Source organism: Cyprinodon variegatus, unplaced genomic scaffold (genome assembly GCF_000732505.1).
Source record: "Cyprinodon variegatus isolate N-32 unplaced genomic scaffold, C_variegatus-1.0 Scaffold267, whole genome shotgun sequence".
NCBI lineage: Eukaryota > Metazoa > Chordata > Actinopteri > Cyprinodontiformes > Cyprinodontidae > Cyprinodon > Cyprinodon variegatus.
Window position 1 is genome coordinate 954382 of NW_015150720.1, and position 12321 is coordinate 966702.

Here is a 12321-nt window from a genome sequence, read left to right on the forward strand (position 1 = left end):
CTATGTTTTGGCCACAGGTGGCAGTATCACTAGAAAACTCCCTAATGCCACTTTAATGAATTTTAAAGCTACGAAGGCTTTAGAAAAAAAAATACACATTTCACGTGGCTAACAAAACAACTATAATAAGGACTACAACCTCTCCATCTGTAAGCATATTTTAATGGTTTTGTATTTTGGGAAATAACTACCAAAAGTGTAAGTGGACCACTAGCGACCTAAATAGCTTCTTCCGGGGGCCCAACTTTCCTATCTCCATGAAGTGTTCATGCTTGGTCTACATGGAGCTGTTATTACCAACCCCTCCAGGAAGCGCCTAGCTTTACTTCCCAGTAAACAAACATGCCAACTTTCTCTGATCAGTGAACAGTGATGTGAGGTACAGCGCTATCATTTCTGCTCAAACTAAGTTTGACTTTCAGCCCCTAATCTATAGTGACAGCTAAAGTTATTTTTTAGTAAATGATGTTTAGTAAAATGATGATGAAAAATGTGTTTTTGTTTTGTTTGTTTTTCAGCTGCAACAACTCTTGGACTTTGTGCATCCTTTCTAAAGAGGTGCCAGATTGCCTTAAGTTGCATGATACAGCAACATCATGAAAGTAGTGGTACCCACATAGCCTTTGCAGTGAAGGTGACTGTCTTTCTTCCAGGTTGGAAGAAAAGAACTATTTCATAACAAATGAATATTCTGTTATGTCAAAAGCAATATTTTATCTCATATATGCCTTTGGAAGACTTAAAAAAGACTGCTATAGGACCTTTAGAGTGCAACATCATTATAAATCCAGTAGTTCTGCAGAGGCCTCAGAGGTTTATACATGAGCAATAGTGAACAAAGAGCACCAGAAAGAAGAAAGATTATCACAATCAAGGAGTAAAGAAGTTGTGAAGAAGTTTAAAGATTATGAGCAACGGAAAAATTCAAGACATCACTACGCCATCCATTACATGGTATTGTCTACCTAAACTGAAAGGAGAAAACTCATCAAAGAGACGTTGTGTTGTGAATTGATGCTGTATAAATAAACTGAACCTATAGTGAAATCAGGAAGTCCTATTTGAGCTAAACCCTACAGGAAATAGAGCAAACATTAAAAAAACATGTCCTTGACTAATAAGAAAAAACTGTACTATTTGCACCATTCAGAGCTAAACTATATCACAGCCAATGGAATCTGCAATAAAAAAGTTATTACTGGAGAGAGGTACACATATAAGCAGGGCAATGGCTTAAAGGATATGTTGCAAGATGTAAAAGAAAAAAGAAAAAGATGTTCACAGCAATGGCGTAAATATTGGTAAGCAGAGACTGCAGTTGCTTAGGGGCCCCCGACCTCTTAGAGGCCCCGTCACTGACACCTGGTTAGCCCCCTACGCAACTGTGGACAAGGACGTCTCTTTGCAGATGTAATGGTGCGAAAAATTCCTCTTAAACTCACCTGACACTAAAGTGACTTATTTTAGGACCGTATTTAAACCTGAACACATGCCAGATTTTAACCTGATGGTGAGCCGTTTAAACACGACACCAATAGCAAAGCAGACAGTGGTACTTTCAATTACTATGTTAATAACTGTGTATAGTTCATTAGACGGTTGGTAAAAAAAATACACTCATATAATATGTTTTAAACCGCAATAAAGATCATAAAAGAACAATATATTTGAGTATTTTAATTTTTAAACTACCACTTGGAATTATGGGTAATCCAGAGCATAGAATAAAACCATAACAATTACGTTCAATGTGTTAGCAACAATGGATACCAAAGAGAGGTACTAAAGTGGATTCCAGAAAAGAAAAAGGAAAGAAGAGGTGTTGGAAGAACGGGAAAAAAAAAAAAACACGTTCTTTCAAAGAACCAAAGAGGGAGAGGTGGACGTTGCTGCTACAGTGAGTGAAGATTGCAACCAGGAGATGAATGGAGAGAGCGTGGGCGAGGGAGGGGGGAAGTGACTCATTTTACAGCAGAATATACTAAAGTATATCCATGTCTAGTGAAGGTGAAGAATGATGCAATTATGAAGTGTATGTGTATGGGGCACAGTTCGGGTCTGTTGTCTATGGCGGCAGCGGGCGGTGAAGGACGGGGTGTTGTACTTCATTTGGGGCCCACCCAAATAATGTTGCTTACGGGCCTATTGTTGTGTCATTACGCCATTGGCAGTAACAGTTGGAAAATGGTAGTTTTAGTAGTTATTGACTGGGAGAAAAATCTAACAGCTGCCACAATTCACTTCCACTTCACAATGATGCACTAATTTGTGTTGGATCATCTTGTAAAATCTAGAGAATTTCTTAAGAATGTCTTAATGCCATAAGGTTAGGAATACAGTAAAGTCATAGGTGACTCCACAGATCCTCTTCCATGGACCAACAGCTACCTTTACAACTCCTATGGAGAGAGTGGAAGCTGCCAGGGTTGGGGAGTCTCCCATCTCTCCTCTCCCAGCGTGGTGGACGGTCCCAGTGGGCTGGATGAGCGTCCCAGCGAGAAGGAAGATGATCCTTGGAGAAAGGCCAGTTATGGTGGCCCGGATTGGAAGACAAAGCCAGAACACTGCCCATGTGGGCACAATGCTACCTAAAGGACAAAGACAAAAAGCGTATTTGCATTACTGTAGCCTGTACAGGAAATATAATCATTGTCTAACCTGGAATCCTGTATCAGAACGAGATTAGAACAGAATAAACAGAGCATAGCTATAAACAGAGTGACCATGATGCAGATTTGTACCAAAGATGTCCTAAAATAGAATTTAATAATACATTATGCTTAAAGATGTAAATTCATTATAGGGAAATCTAACCTTTGCTATTATCATTAGTGTGATAAAAAAAAAAGCTGTTTTTATGCAGCAAATCCGTTAGCTAGCCTGACCTTAGCATCATTAAACACTGACAGGTGGAGGAATATATTTCAACGGACTCCTAATGTAATCGGGGTACCTTAAAATCCCGAGCGAAACTGGGAACCGCTCATCGGAATCACTGTCAGGGTAAATTTTCTTTCTAAACCAACGACTGACCGCAAACATGCGAGCTGATGCTGCAGATCAAGTGATGCTGCAGATTTCTCCCTGTTCAAGATGCTGTGCGTCGCCTCTGAAAATCCTCCTCTCTTATGTCAATTATGAAAAAAATGCAACTTTAAGCGCACCTGTATGTAGGAATAGGACAATAACACATTTGACCATTTATTTATTTTGTATCTATCATTATATGGTGTTTGTAGGATGTGGGAGTGCAGGGGAAAATTGCGTCACTGGAGACGTGTTTCCTCCCGGACGACTATACTTGTGACACTCGTTGGTTGCCACAGGTGACTCAGTTGTAAGTACCGCAGCAGCGCCGAACAGTACATGTAAGCTCATTTATTCATCTCTAGAATGAAATGAAAGGCGTTTATAATCGATGTGCAGCATCTTTAAATGTCAAAAGGAATTAGGTTGGACCAAATATGCGTCTGCTAAATTCTCATTAGACCGTTAAGCGGTGGGAAGGACAGTGGTTTATCTCGCCCGTCGTCGATTTATATCTGCTAGAGCTTTTATATAAACAGAAACTATTTTAGTGTTGGGAGTTTTACATTTTAAGCCTTCTCTCGAGTTTCTATGAGATGACGCCTTCACGGTCCGTTCTGTTGGTGGGAGAGGGGAACTTCTCCTTCTCCTCTTCAGTGTGTAAGTTGGACTCTGAATCAGGGAGCAGCATAACGGCCACCTGCCTGCAGCATCAGGAGGAGGCTTTGCGCCACGAAGGAGCAGCTACCAACATTCAGACCATCCAGGACTCGGGTACCTTACATTTATTTCGCTTTTCTATTTATTTTTACTTGTTTTTTTTTTTTGGTGATGTCTCCTTATGCTTGGTTATTGTTCAGGGGGGACTGTCCTGTTTGAGGTGGACTGCACCAGGCTGGGGGAGTGCGCCTCCCTGAAGGGCCGAGTGTTTGACAGAGTGGTGTTCAACTTCCCTCACTGCGGGAGGAAGAGCGGGGTGAAAAAGAACAGAGAGCTTCTGAAGAGCTTCTTCCTTAGGTATGACCAGTGGTGTCAAAAGTACACACATTTATTACTTAAGTAGAAGTATACATACTGCAGTTTATAAAACACACTGGTAAAAGTTGAAGTATCAACTTCACCTCTTTACTCAAATAAAAGTGAAAACATATGAGCTCCAAAAACTACTTAAAGTATTAAAGTATAAAGTAACCTTTAAAAAAAAAGCAGCCAGATTCCACTGTATGGATTTAAAGCTAAATTTTACGACTATTTAGAAAAATTCTTTGAGATAGGGCAAAGGATGAGGGAGGTCTTGTTGGTCTACATCTCCTGATACGCTCTCGCCTGTGTCCGACCTTTCAGACATTCTGACATCTTTTTCTGAATCCCACATTGTAGCATGGCATAGACAGTTCGCAGTTTGAAGAACACCTGCTTCTTTCTGTTGATTTCTTTTAGCTAACCAATGAGTGTTTGCGTTATATGACCAGTGTTGGGCACGTTACTTTGAAAAGTAATTAGTTATAGTTACTAGTTACTTCTCCCAAAAAGTAACTGAGTTATGCCACAATAAAAGTAACCAGTTACTAGTAACTATTGCATTACTGTTGCGTTTCTCGCCCCGTAACCCTCACCACCTGGCCCCCACCTTCTCGCCGTGTGTTTCAAAAGCCAGCTGAATAGAGTGGACGACAAAGACAAGTACCTGCAGAGAGTTTTGCATTTATTGCAACTCAACGTAAATGACATCAGGGGAGCGGTGTCTGACTGGCCTATAAACCCCTTCAAATAGCGTTTCCCCTGCTTAACATGGGGGTATGGTATCTGATGGGCTTCTAAACCCCGTCAGATAGTGTACCCCTCTTCTTAACATGGGGGAACGGTATCTGATGCGGTGTGAATATCATCAGGCTGCATTACCTCTACTCATGGGTGTGAAGTTTTTTAACAGGGCGTTCAGATCTGGTGAGTGTATGAAATTAATAACTGGGGATGTCTAATTCTGAAATCCTGTGTTTGGGTTGTTATATATACTGCACCGTCCGTCCGTCCGTCCGTCCGGTTAGTTAGTAACGCCGTTGCTTGAAACGCCGTTACTCCAATCACTGTATATGACTCATCCATTTACACTAGTTTTCCCTAGATGTGGATGGCGCCGGTGATCTGCATTGGATGGCACACATGATGTGAAATAAATATTTGTAATCATAAAACCGAAGCCAAGAGTAACGAGTAACATTTGTTTTAAAAATGTAAGGAATAGATAGTACAGATACATGTGTGAAAATGTAATGAGCAGAAGTCAGAAGTAGGAAGCAAAAATAAGTAATGGAGTAAAGTATAGATACCTAAAAAGTGTACTTAAAGGAATAGTACACCCAAAACATGATTAGCCTTCATTTTCTACTCACCCCCATGCTGAACAACACTCTGGAGTACTTTTTTGATATCTCAAATGCATCTGGAGATCTGGGAGGCTTCTTGCTGTCTGCTGACATTCAAATAATGGAGGTCTATGGCGCCCGAGGCAGAAAGGTCCATAAAAGTTCACAAAAAACGTGTCAATATTCCTCCATACTGCTCGTCCAATGTATTCCAAGTGTCCTGAGTGGGTAGCATCCAGAATTTACTCGAAACAAAGTCATTTAGAATGTTTTTAGAGCATAAACAGTAGTGTATAGGATTTCCTAGCTAGTGTATGGGCCAAAAACTGACCGATTGTTAAGAAATAACATCAGTTACAAGATTATGTTGAATCAAGAACATTTTTTGAAATATTTGGATAAGACCTGAAGGCTTTTCAACATGAGGAGGGACGCATGAGATGATCCACAGGCTCTAAATAGATAGGATGATCCACTATCTTTCAAGAAATAATCCCGTAATATTTTCACTGTAACAACAGGTATGGCAAGCCGTTCTATATTTACTAGTTTTACTGAATTCCTGATATCTGAAAAAAAACAAAATGACATTCTCTTCATCTAGAATAAACTTTCTGGATGTCTAGAAATTCATTTTAGATCTCCATATTCCCAATATTACTGGTCAGCATTTGTATTATTTTAACTATAAAAAAATGTTTTTCACATTTAATAAATACTTTTTCAGTCAAGCTGATAAACGTCAGAATGGCCACTTAAAATGTGTTAATATTTCTAGATATAAAAAACTCAACCCTGAGGGGACCTTGTTTAAATTGATTGAACTAGTTGATTGCAGCCATATTAAAACCGAACACTTAGAGTTCCTGACTTTTGGCTTGATCAATTTACAGTTGCAGATTTGAATCTGAATTTGTTAACCCTGCTTTGTGAAATGGACCCCAGATGATGATCCAAGCCTAGTGGATTATCAACATCTTAAATTGGATCATCATCTTAAATGTATCTTATTACGTTTCTATAATACCTCAGTCAGACGCTAACCTCAGGGCTCAGCATTGTGCATTAGGTGTTTTATAAGTTTTTTGTTTTAACAGAAGGTTCAGAGGACTTTATTTTGTGTTGTTTCTATTGGGGTGGGGGGGGGTTCATATTGTTTTTGGGCTGGAAACAGGCAGATCTGACAACCCTGGCAGATGAAACTATTCCTTTAAGAATATAGAAGATTATTTCTTATAACGGTGGTGGAGGATTTATTTAAAAATCGTTTTATTTTAAAAAAAAATTATTACAAAAATGGTATTTATAAACTAATAACTGGTTATACTATCTGTACCAGAGGTGTATCAAGCTGTGTTTTCTACTGGGGCTGCTGTGGTCATATTATCCAGCTCAGAGAATGACTAGAAGTCCGCTCTAGATGGTTCTAGCCTGTAAGCCGTGAGGGCCTCAATATTCCTCAGCATCACTACCATCTTCCGAGCTTGAACTGGTTGATGGTTTAACCACACAAACCAATTCCAGTCTAGTTAGACTTTAGACTTTAGACAGATTCTATTTGTCACTTTGTTTACACAAGTGTAAAACAAAAAGAAATTTAGTTTGGAAACAGCTCACTGGACAATTTAATCTTTTAAAAGTCCTTGAAAAATAGTAATAGATGTTATCAGTGTTTCCATCTCCAGTATAGAATGTAGAGCTAGCACCAAAAAGATTCTCCCTCTGACTTCAGCGCACAGAGATGTTTTTTTCCTGGCTATGAATTAGACTGCTGCTGTGGAGCTAATAATGTGGGGCATTTATGTTAAAAATAAGCCTTTTTGGCATAATAATGCTGAACCACCTGTCGTGTTCTGCTGCATGAATTTAATGCAATATGGAATGAAATCAGTGTTGCCTCATCAACACTTTAGACTTTGGGTGTGAAGAGGTTTGGAGGTCATCGTAATCCCAAGTCCAGAACTCTGAAAGATGCTTAAATTAAATTTGTTTTCCATGTAGTTGTGTTGAGATTCTGTCTGAAGACGGGGAGGTCCACGTCTCTCTGTGTAACGGACAAGGCGGGACTCCTGTCGACCAGCCGAAGCGCGAGTGGCACAACAGCTGGCAGGTGAGCGCCATGGCAGCCGAGGCTCACCTCATCCTTAGTTGTGTGACTCCATTTGAAAGTGACCACCTCCCGAGCTACAAGTGCACAGGATACAGGTAAGAAGCCAAGGTGAGTTTTGCAGTGCAGGATTGTGTTGCTCTGCTTGTTTTTGGTGTCTATTTGTGATTTTATTTTATTTAACAAAGATGCTGCTGTTATACAGGAGCCAGGATAAGGGTTTTCATGTGGAGAAAGCTCTGCTGCATGTGTTTACACGCAGCATCCCCTACACTCCTGCCCAGATAGTTCAGATGGAGGAGATTATTGAAGGGGAGAAGGTCCACTACAACATACCTGCTGAGCTCAGTGACTATGTATCCAGGTACGGGAGCTAGGAGAGATGATGTCTAATGAAACGAAGCAACCAGCTCACTACCTCCCTTTTTCTCATCAGGAGGTTTCTCTGCTCAGATTCCATCCATCCTGTCAAGCTGGTACAAGATTTTCTTCTCCAGGGATTTGCCAAACGGTGGCCACTCTGTCTGCATGATGAACCCTTTCCTTTCCTCCTCCCAGCCAAGCGGCTGCAGACACGCTGCCACGGCATTGACAACCTGCAGTGCTACTGGATTCATCTGCTTCAGAAAGAGCTTCCCTCTCATGGTCAAGACAAAGATGCAGTCTGCCCAGACTCAAAAGCTAGTTTAACTCCTACCAAAGCAGACAGGGCAAGGAGTAAAGACACTGAGATTTTACAGCTTATAAACTGCCTTGATGTTAATCGGGAAGCTGAAGGGGGTCTTTACATGCTGCGTCCATCACTGCTTCCTCAGCTGGAAGACTTGCTAATTAACAAAAAAGATAATATTGATGAAGTGCAGCCTCCGAAGCAAGCTGAAGAAAGTTCTGAGGTTAAGGGCAAAAAGGAAGAAGGTACCTGTAAGGGCTGCAATGGGAGTTCTAGCTTGTTTGCTATCAGTGGAGTGGTGTTCAGGAGTGTGCCCATCAGCCCTTGGGCTCTGCCTGCCTTTCATGAGCTTCTCCTCACAGGTGTTTTCCCATTGAAAAATAAGCCAATGAAATTGATATTACATGAGCTGGAAACTCTGCTCTCTCCCTACGGGGTCACCATGGTTACTGTTGAGGAAGGTCTGCATCTGTTAGCTCAGCCGATGGGGACGATCGGTAGGGTGTTTACAAGCAGCGAAGCTGACGGCAGCAGCAACGTCACCATCAGTGCTTCTCTAAATTTAGACCTCCTGGCTTGTCTTTTGTTCTCACTCCCAGACTGGCGGCTGCTTTGGTCTCACGACTCACGCTTCTTAAAACAGTTTTCCCTACGACCACAACCAGGGACGTCATTTCAGCCCTTTTCTTTGTACCCCGGGTCCTTCAGCTTTGACATCAGCTTTTGGACAGGACCTGCGTGGGAGGAGAGAAGGTTCTACGCTATTGTCAGAGAGGCCAGCCACGGGACTGTGGAGCAAGTTAAGCTCATCGACACGTTCTCTCACCCTGACCTGAGTCAAACCAGTTACTGTTACAGACTCGTCTATCACTCACACACACATGCCCTGTCACACACACAGGCTCTGAAGTTTCACAAGCAGCTGGAGCTTTTACTCTCGTCTCGTCTGCAGGTCATCATCAGGTAGCACTTGAGAAAACCCGTTGGAGATGTTAGGAAGATGCGGACATTTTAATTCTCCACACGTGCTTTTAAACTGAAGAAAAAAATATCAGAAAATCTATAGTCAAACGTTTGGTTGAAACCGTGGTTGTTTTATTCATCTGAAATGTAACTAAAGTGATCCTGTGTGTGTTTGTGTTATAACTGTATAATAAACCTATTTATTTCTGACATGTTTGAATTATACAGAACATTAAACAGCAAATGAGCAGCTAAATATTTTGGTGGACACCAAAAATGTATTAAATATCATAATGAAAATTTTTTATTTAATCTCTTCCTCAATAATTTTATGACTTTTTTTTTTCTTTTCACTTTTTGGTAATAATTTTTTTTATTTAGGTTGTTTAGCTATAATGACTTTACCTTTAAAAAAATAGCATTTTTTTTTTCATTAAAAAATAAAAATGGAAGAAAACCAAAACATTTCTTTGACCAAGTCCTGGAAGTTATTATTTACCAGTGCAAACTTTAGTATTCTGTTTAATTGTGTAATATTTTTTTCTGTTCCTCTTCATTAAGGTGATAGTAAAACTTATTAAAAAGTGTGTTAAACTATCTAATCAGTTTAAAAAAAATATATCAAACCTCTTCCTTTCTTTTGAAACCATCTAATTATTTTCATGAGGTTGGTTTGGTGATTCTCATTATCCTCTAATACCTGAAAATAGGAAACATCGAACACTCTTGTTTATGTTTACAATAAATAGTGGGGGCAAAAGCAACAGACTTTTACTGTATTTATTTTTTTTTTTTTAGCATTTTTCGGGATTTTAAGAGATAATGCGATTATTTTATAAAATTAATCCATAGGATTATAACCAATTGCATAAATATCTAAGAAAACCTACAATATTTATTCTTTGATGCGTCTGAATTAATTTTTATTACGGGTTAAAATGTGTACCTTTATCTAAAACCTTAATTTGGTTTACTCTTGAGACTGTTGGTGGTGTCACTATTTGTTAAGATTTAATTAATATACAGTAGTATTCAATCGAACAACATACATTAACTTTTAGGGCCGCTCAGTGGCTGCCTTGCACCAAGATGGTTTTGGATTCGATTCCCGGCCCGGGGTCTTTCTGCATGGAGTTTGCATGTCCTCCCTGTGCATGTGTGGGTTCTCTCCGGGTACTCCGGCTTCCTCCCACAGCCCCAAATCATGACTCTTCAGTTAATTGGCTTTTTCAAATTCTCCTTAGGTCTGAGTGTGTTTGAATGGTTGCTGGTTTGGACAGATCACCAGAGTGTGTAAAGTGTCTGTGTGTATAGTCTCTGTGTTGCCCTGCAAAGGACTGGCAACCTGTTCAGGGCGTACCCCGCCTCTCGCCCATAGACAGCTGTGACCCCAGCGTGACAGAAAAAGGATGGATAATATAAAGTTACAGATCATCAAAGAAGAAGATGAAAGATCATTTAAGGCAGTGTGAAGCATAAAACATTTTTTCAGGCTTTTTTAAAAACAGTCTGCTTGCAGTACTGTTGCACTGCTGCCACCTTCACAAGCTACTTAGTTCCTGCAATCTCCAGTCAAATGATTTAATGACTCCCTTCTACCATGTCCATGTTAACATAGATAACTTTGTTTTTCCTTCTACTACTCAAGTCTTTAATCATAAGAGGTTTTATCTTACATAACCTGCTACTTCTATTACATAAAATGCCTCTTTAACTGTTAATCGAGGCCACTTCCCGTGAAGTGAGCCCTGCTGGTAATCAGCTGCCTCTTGTAACTCTAAGCAACTTCTCTGATCTGAGTAAGATTACAATTTCTATCAAAATCTGTTGTCATGTCTCATGGTTATTTAATACATATAAGTTATGAAGTGTTATTTAAAGATTTTTTCTCGAGTGATCTTTTTTCAGGAAAAAGAACTGGAGAGAGAAAGCTTCAAGGTGTAGACACAGAGCCTACATTTAACATCACAATATCCTAATATTCATCACTTAATATAATTTATAGGAGCTGGTAAGGAATTGTATTGCTGCTAAGTGTCGTGATTTATATCGGTCTATACCCAAGGAGACAAGTTTGCCCTTGTTCTTAGTTTTCTTATTTCTTTACAAACTAAGATGATGGTTGATATTATCACTTTGAAACATCGGCAAGTATAAGCACAGGTGAACAAATCAAGTATGGGTTTAATTGCAGGATTTGACAAAATTTTAAGTTTGAATAAATTATGCACTGGATAAAACAGCTTTGTTTGCCTTGCATCTGTTGGGTTTGATGACAACATTAGAAAACAAACTGTGTTGGCAGTAGTTGACAGGATGGTAATCGGGTGACCTGTGACAGATTTTGACATAGATTCCAGGTATTCTAGTTAGACTGCAGCTGGATAGGCTTAAACCTCAGTTTAAGTCATTTTTACAAAAAAAAGCTGGATAATAGCTTTAACAAGTTTTTTTTTTTTTTTTTCCAAAAGCCATCCCTATATGAGGAAAACATTCTTATATTTGGTTTAAATCAAGTATTGACTTACATTGTAGGGTCTATGTCTAGTAAGAACTGGATAGTTGTGGTTTTTGCAGAATACGGTCTGTGCGTAGTGCCAAGTTGGCTTAAGGGGAAAAGAGGAGGCTCATAAGGAGGGTACCAGTCTTAATAGAACCATCACTATAACATTGAGGAATCTGTGGCATAATTATGTTTATGTAAATTTAAGGTTAGCTTTATACAGAGGCGTAGCCATAAAATCCTAACAGGGGTGGCCAGTCAATAACCAATGTACATTGAGGGGTGTCCGAAAGGCGCCAGAACCTCACAGTCAATCTACGCTGTTCCTACAGGAACGAGGACAACATCCATGTTTTCTAAATAAAAACTAACTATACTTTCCTACAGCCTTTGCTAACAAATAGACACATATGTAGTTAAACACCCATGCTGTCTAAATAAAAGGTATGGTAGCCTTTCAGGTTTGAGGTCTGGGGCGAAAATATTTAACATTGCTATTACCTACTTTTATCAATAATCATTCTGCAAAAAATTGATACTTCAATGTACTAATATCCACATTAAATGAATTTTTAAGTTATTATTAAAGTAGTTATTTATCTATCATTTTGATGAAGACTCTTAGATGACTTACAGGGACATATAATTTTCTTTTTACCCCAAATAACACAAAATTTGGTTCTGA

General features: G+C 39.5%; 2 protein-coding genes across 2 annotated transcripts in view; one reads left to right on the forward strand and one right to left on the reverse strand.

Moving 5' to 3' along the window:
• Positions 1-3235, reverse strand: part of LOC107089833 (mitochondrial import receptor subunit TOM40B-like) — a 7529-nt gene extending 4294 nt beyond the window's left edge. Inside the window, exons 1-2 of the mRNA XM_015382836.1 lie at positions 2954-3235; positions 2389-2588 (exon numbers count right to left, since the gene is read on the reverse strand). Coding sequence (XP_015238322.1) covers positions 2389-2572 — 184 coding nt within the window. The 5' untranslated portion in view covers positions 2573-2588; positions 2954-3235. The remainder of the gene's footprint in view (positions 1-2388; positions 2589-2953) is intronic.
• Positions 3236-3335: 100 nt separating this feature from the next.
• Positions 3336-9450, forward strand: fdxacb1 (ferredoxin-fold anticodon binding domain containing 1). Its single transcript, XM_015382835.1, has 5 exons — positions 3336-3801; positions 3888-4044; positions 7395-7598; positions 7706-7864; positions 7937-9450. Exons 1-5 carry the CDS (start codon positions 3624-3626, stop codon positions 9135-9137), a joined length of 1899 nt encoding a protein of 632 aa, XP_015238321.1. The 5' UTR covers positions 3336-3623; the 3' UTR covers positions 9138-9450.
• The last annotated feature ends 2871 nt before the right edge of the window (positions 9451-12321 follow it).